Source organism: Podarcis melisellensis (genome assembly GCF_964234715.1).
Source record: "Podarcis melisellensis genome assembly, chromosome: 6".
Lineage (NCBI taxonomy): Eukaryota > Metazoa > Chordata > Lepidosauria > Squamata > Lacertidae > Podarcis > Podarcis melisellensis.
This window is the reverse complement of record NC_138538.1, coordinates 69,945,410-69,962,596: the sequence shown is the minus strand read 5'-3', so window position 1 is coordinate 69,962,596 and position 17,187 is coordinate 69,945,410. Positions and strand designations below refer to the sequence as shown.

The window sequence follows — 17,187 nt, the reverse complement described above, 5'->3', positions numbered from 1 at the left end:
GGGAGGGTCTGGAATAGGTAGGTTAGTTTTGGGAGGGTGATCATTTTGATCATGGTTATTTTGTCTGAGAGAGTGAAATTCATGTTGTTCCATCTCTTTAGATCTTTGTTAATTTGTTGCCACAGGGGCTTGTAGTTGTGGAGGTACAATTTATTGAGGCTTCTGGTTATTTGTACTCCGAGGTATCTGAACTTGGTGTGGCAAAGTTTTATTTTGGTGACATTAGTGAGTTATTTTTGGGTGTGAGGAGGGGTGTTGAAGCACATAGCTTCTGACTTTGCAAAATTTACCTGTAGGCCCAACACCATTGCAAATGTGTTGAGTTCTTTGATTAGGGAGGTTGCTGTCATCTGCAAAGAGCCCTAATTTATTGTTGGAGCTTTCTAATTCTACATTAGGAGGGACCTGCGAAGCTGTAAGTGGATACAGGGCTACCTGAGACTTGACAGTGGAAGGTTCCTTGGAGGAACTGCCTGCTGTACCAGGATATCTTCAAATGGCAAGGTAAACACCAAAGCACAAATGTGTTTATTAAGGTCTCCAGGCAGAAGTTGGAGCTTCAAAAGTAGTGTTATGAAGTGCTGTGTACCATCTTACTGAACACACCTGATTACCTCTAGCATGATGCTCCCTCTAACCTTACGCAATACTTCACTGTTATGTCCCTGACTTGGCTTAGGTTCCTCCACTCAGGTGCCACTTTCCAAGAGGAAGTAAGGCTCCACCCACTTCCTGCTAGGGGTTGGCAACTTGTGGGACATGCTGTAATCCCATGCAGGTTGGCGAGGAGGAGAAACAGGGAAAAGACAGAGAGATGCCCCTCCATACATTGGCAATATCCACCACTGACTCCAGGGACTCATCTAGATGGGTAAAGAAAAAGTGTTTTGCATGTGCTGTATATGCAGTATAATACTGTGACACCAGATGGCACTGTGGAGTCCCACCTTTCCCAACCAGATTTCCCTGTATGAGTTTACAATGCACTTAACTGAAATGCTTCTTTGATGTGACTAGATCCAGCCCAGCTCCACCTATCCCAAGAGGAAAGAAGTGCTCAAAAAAGAAGGTTCCCACCCCAATATAAGCAGTTATTTAGCAGCCAGCTTGCCATTTAGGCAATTGTTTTCCATATGGGGCTCAGGATAACATAGAACTGCCTTTTGGTTATCTATTGTTCAGCACTGCTGACAGCAAAAGAGTAGAGCCCATTGTGAATTCCTGTTTTGCTCCTACTCTAGGGCAGCTGCCTATGAGCTGCTTCCCGGTTCCCTTCCAGACTGTTGGGCCAGTTTAGCACTTCCTGAGCCCTGAAGAATGATGATTGCCTCCTCTTAGTAGTATGTCTTGCAACATTCTGTGAATTTACAGTGGTGAAATAATGCCAATTTATTTCAGCAGAAATCTGGGTGTAGATTCGAGCCATTTTATACAGATATAAAATGGAAATTATTCAAGGCAAAGACAGGTTTATGAAGGCCTGAGAGCAGCCTCTGAATTGGGCCCTCTAAGTCTTTATCTCGGATGACGCGCCTTCCCCGTTAGCTTCTGACAGAATGAAGATTCAGAGCGCTAATATGCAATAACTGTATCTCAATCTGTTGCAGGTAGTTCAAGGCCATTCTGCATAAATGGTATGCATTGCCTCTTGTCTTAATCCTTAAAAACTCCCAAATATCTCGCATGCTGGCATAGGTTAAGGTTTAATGCGTCCTCCTGCCATAAACGCCTCGCTCGAGACTAACAAATAAGGGGATATTGGTTTAAACCCCTTTGTGAAAACCAAACAAGTTTTCAGCAGCTCTTCGTATATTTATGGTCCAACGTGAATCATTCCTTAGGTTTTTTCCCCCTGTTCTAAACTATTAGCAGTTAATGTTCATCATTTCACTGCCTTTACTCACTTTCTCCCCCCTCTTGTCTTTTCCCATGTGTTTCCCCTGCCCACCTCCCACTCTGCAGTACCAGCTCGAGAAAAAATCGCCTTGGAGAGCCATGCTGTTGCGATGGCACAAGTGGCTTGTCTTCTGCACAATCCTGGCTGCGATGATCAGTATTCCACTTCTGGTCTATCAAATGATGATTGCCTTTAAGGATCCTCCTCCCAGTCTTGTTTTCCACATCGCATCTGTCTGCTTTGGAGCGCTCACAGAGATACTTCTGACCAAGTGAGTGAAAACAAGAGTCTGAATTTCCTCCTGCCGCTTCCCTCACGCAAACTAGCAGAGCTGGCTCTTGCACTTTTTTCAGACTCGGTGGCATTTTGAACGTCCCTGCAGAGATGCAGCCATTAGATTAAATCACAGGTCTCTTCACCCTCATGTTTCAAAGCACCATTAAGGTTGCACGCCTGTGCTTGTCTCATGTTTGTTGGCTTGTTATGCAAACCAAGCACTCAACTCCCCACCCGAGATCTCAAATTGGGTCCACCCAGCAAAGCCGAGAGAATAATATTTCAGGGTTGTGTAACTGTTAAGGAGTTTTGGTTATTGTTGTTAATGGTTTCATTATAAGGAAGGAATTAAAAATCCCTCCCAGTCAGGACTTAGAATTTCAAAGTCATCCTTTAATGCCTTTGAGTCACTGTGAAACTAATTCAGTTGCACAGTGAAGCACCATTCCATGGCATGCAAAACACAGATATGACAAGAGCGGAAATTGCAAAGTTGAATTGACACAAAATTAGTTTGCAGTGTCTAAACTTTTCCGTTATATGCTCTTCAGCTTGAACAGAACAGGGGCCTATATTTCTAACGCACAGTGAGTACTGCTGCTTGTAAGCTTAATTACAGGGCCGGTTCTTCCATTAGGCAGAGTGTGGCAGCTGCCTCTGACAGCAAATGCAGGATGTCATGAAAGGATAGCAAAAACTGTTATTTATTAATTATTATGGTAAAGGTAGAAGGTAAAGGACCCCTGGATGGTTAAGTCTGATCAAAGGCGACTATGGGTTGCAGCGCTCATCTCGTTTTTCAGGCCGAGGGAGGTGGCGTTTGTTCACAGACAGCTTTCCGGGTCATGTGGTCAGCATGACTAAACCACTTCTGGTGCAACGGGACACTGTGACAAGTGCCAGAGCTCATGGAAATGCCATTTACATTCATTCATTCATTCATTTAAGCAACAGTATTTACCGCTAGGGACAAGGAAGAAAAACTTGTGAGGTTCTTCTTTTTGGGTTAAACCACAGAGCCTAGGACTTGCCGATCAGAAGGTCGGCAGTTCGAATCCCCACGATGGGATGAGCTCCCGTTGCTCAGTCCCTGCTCCTGCCAACCTAGCAGTTCAAAAGTCAAAGTGCAAGTAGATAAATAGGTACCGCTCCGGTGGGAAGGTAAACGACGTTTCCATGCGCTGCTCTGGTTCCCCAGAAGCGGCTTTGTCATGCTGGCCACATGACCCAGAAGCTGTACGCCAGCTCCCTCGGCCAATAAAGCAAGATGAGCACCGCAACCCCATAGTCAGCCACGACTGGACCTAATGGTCAGGGGTCCCTTTACCTTTACCTATGGTGCCAAAATTACTTTCATGTGCACCTTGACTTACGAGATGGGAGGAATACTATTTGCTGCCCTCTCTCAGGCAGCAAAATGTCTTGCCCCTGCCTAATCATTAATATTGTTAGCCTTCCTATTTGTGGATGATATCCAGCTAAGTCATACCTGGAATACACCCGTTGAAATTAATGGACTTGTTAAGTTTATTGCATCCGTGGATTTTAATGGCCTGCGCCGAGTATGATTTAGTTGAATATTAACCGAAGAGTTTTATCCCTCTATTTGGGCCTGATTCCCACTTTAGATGTGACGACATCATTAACAAGCCATTTTCTCGTGTCATTTTCATGTGGTGAGTATGCCTTATGAATGCATATCCTTTTGGAGATGGCTGACATTTACTGTGCCAGGTGGAAAGCCTAGAGAATTAATAGGCTCCCTGATTTGGTAGATATCGGCTGTCATCACGTGGGGAGTGCATTCAGAAGACGTAATCACCGGGTGGTTTCGCCAAGTCAAAGCAGCTGAGTATGAAAATTGAACCCTTTATCTTCCATTAGAGGGGCAATATGCTTCCAATGGGACTGAAATCCTCAGAGACGGAAAAACTGATATTGCCAAAGCACCAAAATTAAACAGGACTTCAGCATTTCAGTGATAAGGCTGCTTCTCTCTAGGGGCTATTTCAATAGTGACACCAAGAATGCCTTTTAGTCTGTAAAATCTTGTGTATGGATGTTTAAATAGGATGTGGAGAATGGGAGGAAATATGTTAAACCAAATACAGCCTTTTTGTTCGTTTTCACACACAGGAAATACAAAACCCAGTTTAATTAGCAGCAGTGAAAATGATTCTTATTAAACTAGATTTCCCTTGTTCAAGATTTCCCTTTGTCTTACAGCTTTTCCTTATAAAAAAACTAACCTTATAGTTCTGCCTAGTCCAATTACAAACACATTTGTATTTCTGTGTGTTACGTTTTGTCCTAGTTTTGTTGGCTCTGTGAAATCCAGAACTTGCTTGGTGTTTTTTTTTACTTTAGGTCACTATGAAAGTCTAACAGATGATTTAGTGTATTATTAGTTTTGGCTATCAAAACAGATCATGGGTAAAACAGCTCAGGTCATTCTGAAATGGCATTTTCATGCAATGGAATATACCTGATTCTGTCAGCCGCCAGATGTGTGACTTTATTCAGCAACAAATTCCCATCAATTGCACATACCTTGTCAAATGTGCATGTACCAGCCAATGCTCTGGTGTATGTATGAATGAAAACAGACACATGCACAGAGGCAGGGCCGGCCCTGCGATGAGGCAGAGTGATGCAGCTGCTTCAGGCAGCAGATATTGATGTGCAGGGAGTGGCCATGTCCCCCCTATGCTAGCCTGCTGCCCTTTCACCAGTACTGGAGTAAGAGTCAACAACCAGTCCTGTCGGCTTCTCGTATGTGTCTTGGGGGAGGATATCTTCTTGTCCTTTGCCTCAGGCAGCAAAATGTCTTGAGCCAGCCTATACACTGGACGCAGCACATTCAAGTTACAGAGACACAGATGCCATTTAAGAAAACCTTCATACATGAAACAAGTGTAATTTGTTACAGAGTAGAGAAGTGTTTTCCACCTTGGTGCACGGCAGTTCATGGAACTGGGCCCAACTTACATTAAGCGAGAGCTAGAGGTATTCTTTATCTGTGGTACAGCTATGGCAAGTTTCCCTTTTGTATCCTTCTGATTTCCATCTATATAATGCAGGCATAACTTATAGTCAAACCTATTACAAGGCATCAGGAGTTAAAGCTCATGGGCACCGTCCCTCGGTTTCTTTAAAGTATTACCCTTGCAACTTTTCCTTACGCCTCAGGAGTGAAATGTATCCATGTTAGTTTCACTTTATCTCAAATCAACATGCCCCACACTGACACGATTATCTCAAAGCTGTGATGGTCACCATTAAAATGTTGACATTTACTGTTTGAAACTAATTTGCGTTACTGTGAAATTGCAGGTATGCCCTGTAAATAAGTGTCACTAACATGAATTATCTTCAGACACTTAATGTCAGCATTTTAATGCCGGCCACTCTCTGTTGTAGGTGGCTGTAATTTGGGAGCTCGGGATCTGGAGAAGTACTAGGGTCAGGCTTTAATGAAGTGTCTGAGCAAATGAAGAACAGGGGGAAGTCAAGCACAGAATAAGAAGCGGGGAACTCTGGGAACGAACCTTCGGAAATTTAGATATGTATTTGAAATGCTGTTTTTGCTCTGCACAAAAGCACAAAAATGCTAATGATATTTAATTCTCCTTCACTTCTAACCTTTTTAATCTGTTGCACTGCTGGCTCTGTACTGTAAAATGGTTAAATAATTCCAGGGTTGCCATCTTTCAAAAAGTAAAAACCAGGACACCCCAAACGTTGTCAAGCCCTAAATAATTCTATACATCTGAACAACAACAATGTAAATCGGACTGTTTTGTATTACTGCATATTGGCTGTGTTCACACATATAATGCTAAATCATGTTTAGCATTACAGTGGTACCTTGTTTCTTGAATAGTTTAGTTGTCGAACAAATCGGCTCCCGAACGCCGCAAACCCGGAAGTTAGTGTTCTGGTTTGCAAACGTTTTTCGGAAGCCAAACGTCCGGCATGGCTTCCGATTGAGTGCAGGAAGCTTCTGCAGCCAATCGGAAGCTACACCTTGGTTTTTGAACGGTTTCGGGAGTCAAGCAGACTCCTGGAATGGATTAAGTTCAAGAACCAAGGTACCACTGTATGAGGATGAACCCCCAGTGAGCCCCTCCCCACTCCTCCTTCACTGCTGCCATAAGTTTGAAAGCTTTTGCTTTCATCTTAGACTAAATTGCTATGACATCCAAATCTAGGTAAATTCTGGTTACCCAGACTTTACTATCATTAGCAAAGACAAACCAGTTTTAAACAATTGTTCACGAAGCTGGCTTCTTTACACTAACCATAGTTAAGATTTACCACAGTTTTAGGATTTAGGCACAACAATAATTTGTGGTTAATCTAACATCTGTGGCAGCTTCCAAATTCTTCCAATGGAGGAGGGAGGAATGTGTGAACCTGAGATTCACAGTGGCTCATCTACCTTTAAAAAAAAAAGCTTTTATTTTGCTTTAAACAGGTACATATAAATATAGACAACCAAAATTACAAAGGAAAATTCCTTAATAGTAATGGGGGGGGGACTTTAAAAACTACAAAAAATATCAAAGTACATGACACAGAACATAAGCAACTATGGAAAAGATAAAAGAAAAGAAAAAAGAAAAAAAGAAAAAGAAAAAGGAAGATGAGCCAAAGCAGGAAGGCTCATCTATTGTACACTTCCGTCAAGCTCACAACAGATCATTATTCTTATCAATTATCTCTATCTGCATTCCAAAGGAATCCCTCATCTTGGTATCAGGGAACATCTTCCTAACACCATACCATGGTTTAGTGTTATACTGAGTCATTCTAGAGCGTCTGACTTTGCTTTAAAAATATGTATATTCAATTAGGACTTTCCATTTTTCAGTGCTGGATGAGCATCTGCATTAACTATGAACTACAAAATGGAAGGAAGGAAGGGGGGATAATTAAAGGCAGCAGAAAATTACAGAAGAAACCGTCATGAAACAATTAGGCCAAAGTATCACTGGCATATTTCTTTCCTCTTTTCCAGTTGTTTGGGGGGGTCCTTCCCCCCACTTCTCTATAAAATACCAATTGGAAAATTGCCTGGGGGCTCCTAAATCATTAGTAAATTAAGAATCTGTTTTTAATAGCGTTGAACTTGTAAATAATGCATTAATTGACTAGCCTGAAAGTTAGGTTGAGTGGTAGGAACTCTGGCTGTAAATGCATAGTGAAAGAATTGTGCAGCGTGAGGAAGCTGCACAATGAACGGAACAAATTAAATATGACAGTTGATATTTGCGAAAATGGTGAGATAATTGGAGGACACCTGCAGCTGTTTTCCAACCAAAACAACAGAAGCTGAATATATATCCAATAGAAGTGTGTCACATTTTTATTTGGGCACGATTCTTTTTGGTCCTCCTTGGGGTTTTCTGCTGCGAATTGTGTTTGTCTGCGCCTTATTTTTTGTCAGGTCATATGTCTAAACAAGCAACAAGTGCCTCTTTGCCTGATTCTGCAGTTTATTGGTTCTGTCACTGTTACATCTTGCTGTGTAAAAAATAAGAGCATGAATCTTATTTACTAAGAGTTCCTGCAGACGATGACTCGGGCAACGCACAGGAGAAGTCTTGAATCCTTCAAAACATTTATCTGTGAGCTTCTTACCTGTATTGGTTTGGGGCTAATTTCTCAATATCTCAAATATCTAAGGAACGTGGCTCAATAGACCAATGAGAAGCATTCTGTGTTTGGATCTGGACTGGAGTTTTGTCCAGCCAAAGGTGCTTGGGGACTAAATACACATTCTGTTAATGATACAATTAGTGATTATGTCCATTTTTTATTTTAATAAAAAATTAAATATAAGAATTGAGGAGGGCGGTGATTGTCAGCATGCTGTGAGGGGATGTTTAAGCCTTTACACTCCAGCTGCTATCGGAGCCAACTCTTAGGAGCCATAAAATATTTGAGAGGCCTGGGGCCCCCCAAAGTTGATGGGCATTGTCATTCAAATGGTGTGCATGTTCCGCAATATGTGATAGATTATTCAGGGCAGGGCTTACCTGCACCCCCCATATTTTAGTCAAGTTGGCACCCCTGCCAGTTGCAATCGAGAGAGAACTATCCAATTGGCTCAAATGCCAAGTTTTTGTTCTAATGCTGATTGTCCCACAGGGAAAGATTTTTACCGAGATCACATTTTCAGGAAGGCCTGCAGAATACTCTTTTCTGAATCCCTGGAGAGCTGATGAAGATGAGTGAGATGGACCAGAGGTCTGACTCAAGAATCTTTACCACTCTTTTGGCCTGTAGGAACAACACTGTCTTACCTTACACAGTTCTATACATATATTTGTAAATCACTTGCCACAGGGGACCTTCAGTTTTGTGATTTCTCAATGGCAGCATTTAGCTGCGTACATGAAGTGGTTCCACCTTCAAAGTCTTCCCCTCATTTCAAAACTAATGTGATTTCAATGAGAGCGCATCAGAGCACACAGAGACCATTGGATAGCACTCCACAAGTCTTGTGGAAATACTGGGTAGAAATGGGAAAGGACAATGTTAGGAATATGCTGATTGATGCAACCTGATGCACATCTTTGAAAGACTGCATGTAAAAGGCAGAATTAACTGATTGCATTGTGCCAATCATAACAACATTTAACACAGGGGTCAGCAAACTTTTTCAGCAGGGGGCCGGTCCACTGTCCCTCAGACCTTGTGAGGGGCTGGATTATATTTTTTTGGGTGGGGGGAATGAACAAATCCCTATGCCCCACAAATAACCCAGAGATGCATTTTAAATAAAAGCACACATTCTACTCATGTAAAAACACGCTGATTCTCAGACCATCCGTGGGCCAGATTTAGAAGGTGATTGGGCCGGATCCGGCCCCTGGGCCTTAGTTTTGCATCAGAACTGGGAGATGCAGAGAAAAGCTTTATTTAGCATTCTCTATGTATGCAGGCAACAAATCAAGCCTTCAATACAACAATACAAGCCTTCAGTCACCAAAAACGAAGGAACACGTGGGAAAACTTAAAAGTAAACTGTAAATAAAAGCTCTGGACATTGGCTGAGCGGGTGTTAACAAGAAGCATGAAGCATTTAAAACAAATGCGGCTTTTGAAGCAATTACACCTCTATTACTACATGATGTATTTATCTTGATTAGTCTGGCATCAAGGAAGTACTGAGAGCAACTCTGATGACAGACTGTACCATACCTCACACTGCAAATATGATATCATGGAGACAGACTGTAAAAATTGCATGCTGGCTGGGAAAATTATTAAGAGTTTTTTCTTCTTCTTTTTGTCAAATATGCATTTCTTCCTCTGACATGAAAATTCAGGAAATGTTATGTGTATTAAAATTCTTTATCCCATATGGAAAGACTTTCAAAACTGTTTTCTTTGGGGAGGCCAGCACAGTTGTAATGTGTTATATAAAATAGCTCATGCATCTTATCACTTCAAAACAGAAAATTACCACCTAAGAATATTTTTACTTGATGGATTAAGCTGAATGATCAGCAGCTAATAAAAGTATATGATATCACAGTCATATCTGTTTACGTATTCCTCTGGATATGTAATCTTCGGGTTATGGCTGCGGCAAACCTGGAAGTGTATACTTCCGGGTTTTGCCACGCACACATGCGCAGAAGTGCTCTGTGTGCCTTGCGCATGCGCAGAAGCTCTCAATTGTGCTGCGCGTATTTACGTAATTTCCGTGGTGTGAACGGACCCCCAGAATGAATTGAGTTCATATCCGGAGGTTTCACTGTACACATGTTCATAGTGTTTTGATACAACTGAAATCATAAGCAGTTAACTAGGCATATCTGAAACAGACAAAGGTCGTGACAATGTTTTTTTCCACTGTCTTTTGGTCAGCCTTTTGTTTCAGTCCCAAAATCTGATTCCCTTGACTTCAGTAGCAAAGAAGTGAAACCATCTTCTATTCTATCTTCACTTGAGGCATTTCTGTAGTACAGTAATTCTCAAATGGTTGGTCAAGGCTAAGGACAGTTGGATCCATCTATTTCCAGTCACATCAGTTTTATGTGTCGAGGCATGCCAACTAAGAGGTCTGGGCCTCCTCAAAATTCTGCAGTGGCCATGCACACAAACCCCACTCAATTGCGGGAGCACGGCAATGTGTGCATATCTTTGTTTTGTTCCAATTCCCCTTTAATCTGTGAGTTTGTTGTTGTTTTTTTACTCCTCACCCAAAAATGTATTTAAATCTACAGTGGTACCCCGGAAGTTGAAAGGACTCCGTTCTGGAAGTCCGTTTGACTTCCAAAATGTTCAGAAACCAAGGCACGGCTTCCGATTGGCTGCAGAAAGCTCCTGCAGCCAATCGGAAGCCATGGAAGCCATGTCAGATGTTCAGGTTCCAAAGAGAGTTCACAAACCAGAACACTCGCTTCCAGGTTTGCGGCATTCGGTAGCCAAAACGTTTGACTCGCAAGGCGTTCGGGATCCAAGGTACGACTGTATATCTTATTACATTTTTAACCACAAGTCAAATTTTCAACATATGCATTTTTAAAGATAAAATACGCCTTCTGTAATGAATTTTGTTACTCATTTTTTTTAGCCAAGAACACTAGTGTAGGTTTGGGAGTGGTGTGGCACCCAAAGGATAACCAAGTTCTGATCTGCACCTTAGTCCAGGAGGTTCAAGATCAGATCCATTCAGGTTGCAATTCACACAGATCAAATTCCTCAAGCATCCTTAAGCCAAGGCTCTCCATTGAACCGGGGGAACCTCGGGGAGTGGCTCACAGTGGGTGCTGAAAACAGGGCAACAGAAAGAACTAAAGAGAGTTCAAACATGTGCTTAACAGGTTGGGAGTAACAGGTGGGTTCCAAATGGGCAAAAGAAAAATCTATTGGTTGAAACTCATTAGTTAAAGTTGCTGAACTACTGCTTAGCAAAGTTGTATTGTTAATTCTTGCAACTTAATTAAAGGATGGGAGGTATTGAATCTTCAACAAAGGCATCCTTCTTTCCCGGCTGTCAATTAAACATTGGAATGAAGTCATTGTGAATAAAAACAAACAAAATAGTCTAACCAGATATCCCTTATCCTCTCAGATATTCAATTCTCCCATAATCCTGCCTCATATAATAATAGTGTTACATATTCAGAGATACTGACTTATTTCAGAGAAATAAAACAATCTTTTTGCAGATAATCTTAACTAGTGATGAAAGAGGAATCAGTTTTTAATGGATTTATGTGCTGATTTTGGCAGTTCTGCCCCAATTGAGCCTTGCTTGCATCAGATGGCCTCTTGCATCGAGTGCCCACTTATGTCTGAGTTGCTTGTGCAAAAAAAGTCCAACTAATTAAATGCAATAATTAAGTGTATTATACATTAAAAACATATTAAGAAGAGCCAAGTCCCATATTGTACTATATTTCTGATGTAGAAGTATATTAATTACTGCAATCTGGTCCTCATATCACTCCCGGAACTGTGAATCAGGGCAGTTCATTTAAAAACGTGAACTTAACTAAATTTGCAACCATTCCTATTCGTTCTCCAGCTTCTTCAGGGCACATTTTCCAAAAAGATACAGCTACCTTCTCGCAAGCTACTTACTTTTTGATTACTTTGGACAGAGTGGCATGAATGGAAGAGCAACACTGAAATAAAAGTATGTCTAATAAAAGGCTTTTGTTTTATTTTTAATACAGGTTTTAAGTTCATAGCTTAAGGTGGCGGTCCTATACATATCTACCTGGAAGTAATTCCATTAAACATAGTGTAACTTAGTTCTGCGTAAACATGTATAGGTTTTCAGGCTAAGATGCTTATCTACATTTTTTAAAAAAGCAATATCAGAACAGAAGGAAGATGTGCTGGCTTAGTTAAAGTGCAACTGGCATTATTTAATTAAAATATATTCTGCAGCTGTTATGGAGAATTCCAGCCAGTTTCAGCTTAAAATAACTGCCCCTCTACTGAGTGTGATTCAATATCATTAAACAGTGTCACTCAAACTGTCAGGTTGTATGCACATGTGTGTGTTTGTGCTGGAGCCTGGTTAGAAATATGGGGTTAAAGTATCCTGCATGAGAGCAATACAACTTTCCTTACTGTTGGGAAGGCCAAAACTAGACCTTATGGAGATTGCATGGCCAGTGTGGTGTAGTGGTTAAGAGCGGTAGACTCATAATCTGGGGAACCGGGTTCGCATCTCCGCTCCCCCACATGCAGCTGCTGGGTGACCTTGGGCCAGTCACACTTCTCTGAAGTCTCTCAGCCCCACTCACCTCACAGAGTGTTTGTTGTGGGGGAGGAAGGGAAAGGAGAATGTTAGCCGCTTTGAGACTCCTTCGAGTAGTGATAAAGCGGGATATCAAATCCAAACTCTTCTTCCTGGCAAAATGAGGAGCTCAAGACCTTCTGATCTTCCTCTCAAGGACTAACCAATACAAGTAGATTTCACCATCTTGTGAATTTCCCAGCTCCTTCTTCACTTCACTAACTCATAATGACATCCTAACATGCCAGAGAGCGAAGCTGCTAGTGATACTAGATAAGAACGTACGATGAGCCCTGTTGGGTCAGATTAAAGGTCTATCTATCCTGTTTTCACAGTGGCCAATCAGATGGCACACACTTTTTATTGCAGCTTACCATGAGACCAAATCCATAGCACAGTAGGTCCCAGGTTCTATCCTGGCCTCCGCACATAAAAATGGGTGGCGGCAGCCAGTGATATGAAAAACATTACTGAGCTTGATGGGCGAGAACTTTGACCCAGGAAGCTGCCTTATTAACCAAGTCTGAATAGTGATCGACCCATCTAGTTCAGTACAGTGGTACCTCGGGTTAAGTACTTAATTCGTTCCGGAGGTCCGTTCTTAACCTGAAACTGTTCTTAACCTGAAGCACCACTTTAGCTAATGGGGTCTCCTGCTGCCTCCGTAGCACGATTTCTGTTCTCATCCTGAAGCAAAGTTCTTAACCCGAGGTACTATTTCTGGGTTAGTGGAGTCTGTAACCTGAAGCGTCTGTAACCTGAAGCATATGTTACCTGAGGTACCACTGTAGATGGATTGCGACAAAGAACTCCGTCCAAAGAAATTATGGAGGAAATAAGCATCCTCGCCATGGCGCCACCTGTCTGTTTTCTCACATTTCCAGCAACGTACGTGGAGTTTTATGCACTTTGTGCTTAAAGGGACGCATAAGCAGCAGGATCGAGTTTCCTACCTGGTTGAACTCCAATGTCTCAAGCAGGTTGAATTTAGCTCTCAAGGCCCCTGCAAACCATATGTACTTGTACTGCAAATGAGAGGGAAATTGAGTAACGGACAGAGAGGCAGCGTGAACTCTGGAAATTTCCTTGCTTTGGGGGCATTAAATTAGACCCTTGCGATGTTATTGAAGGGACATTTTTAAGCTGAGGGTTCCCCCCACCCACCCGCCCAATTGCATTGTTTTTTGCTTCTGAAATATTCATACAGCTTTGCATTATTCGCTAAGCAAGGTACAATTTTCCCCAGCGATCGCCCGTGATCTGCCAGCCTCCTGCTGTCCACTGTCATTGTGTCTCATAGTCACGCCGTGGCCTGAGGCACAGCTGGCACTCAAGAGCCCCCCTCCAATGCCTATAACTCTGAAACTACATGACATCTTAACCTTTATAAAAATTTCTCCACGGCAGCATTTAAAAACACCCAAATCTTTCCTGACCTTTACATCTTAGTGGAAGGGGATTTTTTTATTATTTTCAAATTGATGTTACAATATTTCCACCCACCGCCACCACTTCAGCTGTGGCATTTTTAAACTACTTCAAGAGGAACTTTGTTTTACCTTTTCCTATCCCGTTCCAGACCAATCATTAATCATGAGGGGAAAACACTCCAGACTTATACCTGACTTCATAATATTTCTTTTGTGTTTCTGACATTTTATATCTACCAGCTGAAGGGAAGTTCTTGTCCTTTTTCATTTAGAAGCTGCTGGGCGGCTGCTGGATACTAAGGCCTCGCTTCCTCCTTAACTTCCCACAAGCACTGCTTTATTTGTTCTTTCTCAACACAGTAGTGGTTCCATATATGTTGGCGAATTCTGAGTCAGGTGAAGTCAAAGGATGCTTCTGTGAATCTCAACAAACCAACAGCACAGGAACACATTTGCTGAAGGAGCTGCGTTCAAGCCCAGATTGCGGGGGCAAACAGGGGCACATGCTCAGGCAGTAGATATGGAAGCCAACAAACAGCATCCCAGACCCTCCAAATGCCCCTATTTTCCAGGGAGAGTCCCAGATTTGCAGAAGCCGTCCCGGTTTCTGATTTGATCCAGGAATCTCCCGTTTTTCCTTAGGATGTCCCTATTTTCATTGGAGAAATGTTGGAGGGTATGGAGTTATCAAACTCCTGAACTATCTGTATAGGGGAGTTTATTTAATATGTAATGTTTTATTATGTTTTTATATACGTTGGAAGTGGCCCAGAGTAGCTGGGGCAACCAAGTCAGATGGGTGGGGTATTAATAGCATATTTATTATTATTATTATTATTATTATTATTATTATTATTATTATTATTATTATTAGACATCCCTATTTTCATCGGAGAAGTGTTGGAGGGTATGGCATCCTACCCTGATGGTGACACAGACATGGAATGGGAGAGAGAAGAGAAAGGCTGGTGTGCCTTTGGTGACTTTCATGCTGCCCCTCTCTATCTGTTAGTCTGAGAGAAAGGAAGAAGAAGGGGAGGAAGGCAAGAGCTGCTGTGCCTGGGGACGTGGTGCTGGCTGCTGTTGAACAGCAGCATCCAGCTCTCCAACCTGACCCATTCTCCTCCCATCTTGGGCCCTCACCAGAGCCCTCGGTCTCCTCCTCTCACTTTCTGTCAGGATGCTGTCAGAGGCTCCCGGCTGGTTGCCCAGGAAATATAAAGACAAGGGAAAGTTTCCTACCGTCCTTTTTTATTTCAATATTAACAGAGAGAGGCCATAGAACCCAGCCTCTTGGATAACGGCGTTGTCCTGAGTGAGTCTCCACACACACACAACCCGTCTCTCCCACTTCCTCATTCCTCACTTCTATGGGTGCTGCTATGTGCCCTCTGTCTTTGAGCTCTTTGCTCTCCTACTTTTAAGGCTTGTCGGGTTCTGGGAGATGGTGGGTCTGGAATGCTTTGTAAAGACACCATGTCAGCCAGCGGCTGCTCCAGTTCTGCCTCCTCCTCTCCCATTACTTCCCAACTTCCCCCCTCATCTGCCTCTGAGCTGTGACCTCCCTCAAACCACTGTTGTAAATCTCTGTTGTCTTCCTCTTCCTCCTCCCTGGAAGGGTCAGGATGGGGAGGCAGTCTCCACCATTCCTCCGCTGACCAGTCCCTGGTACTTACTTGCCTGTGCTGCTTCTTGAGCCATGCCCACCTAAGCCCAGCTTGCCACAGGGTTGCCCTGCCCCATTCTTCCTCACAGGCCCTCACAGACTCACCTCCTCAACCCCCACTATCTGCCATTTTAACCACAGTAACAGAGCTTCATTGATGTACTTTAGTGATGGAACAGGGAAGGGTGAAGAGCTACCACACTGCACGATAAAGACAAACTGAGTCTAAATTCTGAAATAACAGTGCTTAGGATTGGGTTGCATGTGTTATTCCACACATACACGCAAAGAACCTAACTTTCATGACACCCAAAATCAGCTGCCTGAGGTAGCTGCCTCCCTTTCCCTAACAGTAGGGCCCCAGTCCCAATCTCAGTCTACTGTTTTGTAGGATAGTGCAGTAGTCCCTTTCTGCCACGCTTGGCATCCAAACCACCCCCTTAGCAACTGGACTTGTGTGGTGTTTGCATTGTAGCCTTCACAAAAGCACTGAGGCAAAATGAGGTGTTTCAACATGTGCTTTCTTTTTTAAAAAGTTAAGGTTGAAACAAAGATTCCTTTTATGGTAGAACCATTCTCCAGCAAATATTATACCTATTGGTCATTACTTTCAAACTATATTGTAGTCATGAACTTCTATGGTGAGGGGGGAGCAGTTGGAAACAAATGCCGCATTTATTACTGTAATTCTACATTCATAAAATATATTTCATGGCGGGGGGAGGGAATTTACAGGGGGTAATGTGATTTTTCCCCCTTTATCCATTATTTATAACTGCTTAATCCAGGTGCTGTGGGTTATTTTTTTATTCTTCAGTTTCACAGCTACAAAACACTCCAGTATTTCTAATTTATTTCTGCTTACAATACAGATGTTCTCAATTGTGCTCCTAACTACATTTCAGCTGTTATGATTGCTTTTATTTGTTTGTGTCGGCATGCGTGCAGAAGTCAAATGCACAATACACAATTGTTAGGTTTTGAGAAGCCTGTAAAGAGCCTCTGATTATTTAGTTATCAATAAATTAAAGTATAATATCTGGGTCATTAGCGGATTTAGTCTTCCCATGATTTCCCTGCAGCTTATACAACTCCATGTAGGAGTCTCTCATATTGTCACATAAAAGTTTAATCTTGCAGTTATTCACAGAGACCATTTAGAAACGACATTTGGAAGAGCGTTTGGGTTGCGTCCTGTAACTAAATTTCTGAACTGCTGAAAGCAGACTAAGGAAATTCACAGCTCAAAGACATCCAGAAAATTCTGTGAGTAGAGATCAAGGGCAGGGGGGGGGGAATAACTGCTCCATGTTTCAGTCCATATTCTTCAAGACCCCCTATATGTCTCTCTGCTTATTATGATGTATGAAAAAGTAACCACAACAAATGCTCTTAATATCATTTGATTTTGGGCAACTAGGTCTTTAAAAAGCAGGGGGTTTTTTTCAGCTAGAACTCACCAGAATTCAGATCCAGCACCTCTCAGGTGGGCGCCATTGCCATTATGGTCAAAGAACAAGGAAGGTGCTCGTTTTGAGTTCCAGCATCTCTTTTCCTAGAAAAAGAACACTGTATCCCAGGATCAAGGTATAGATATTTTGAACCTTGGTGCTAATCTTGCCCCTTTCGAGGCTCGGCCCAAGACATT

The 17,187-nt window shown here is 42.4% G+C and overlaps 1 protein-coding gene across 4 annotated transcripts in view; it reads left to right on the top strand.

The window, feature by feature from the left end:
* LOC309371530 (uncharacterized protein) overlaps positions 1–17,187 on the top strand; it is a 265,758-nt gene that overhangs the window by 196,505 nt on the left and 52,066 nt on the right. For all 4 annotated transcript variants that reach the window (XR_014169127.1, XM_081914335.1, XM_081914336.1 and 1 more), the window contains one exon: positions 1,963–2,168. Coding sequence is in view for 3 of the 4 variants with exons in the window: in XM_081914335.1 (XP_081770461.1) it covers positions 1,963–2,168 (206 nt within the window). In the remaining variant the exon portion in view is untranslated. The remainder of the gene's footprint in view (positions 1–1,962; positions 2,169–17,187) is intronic.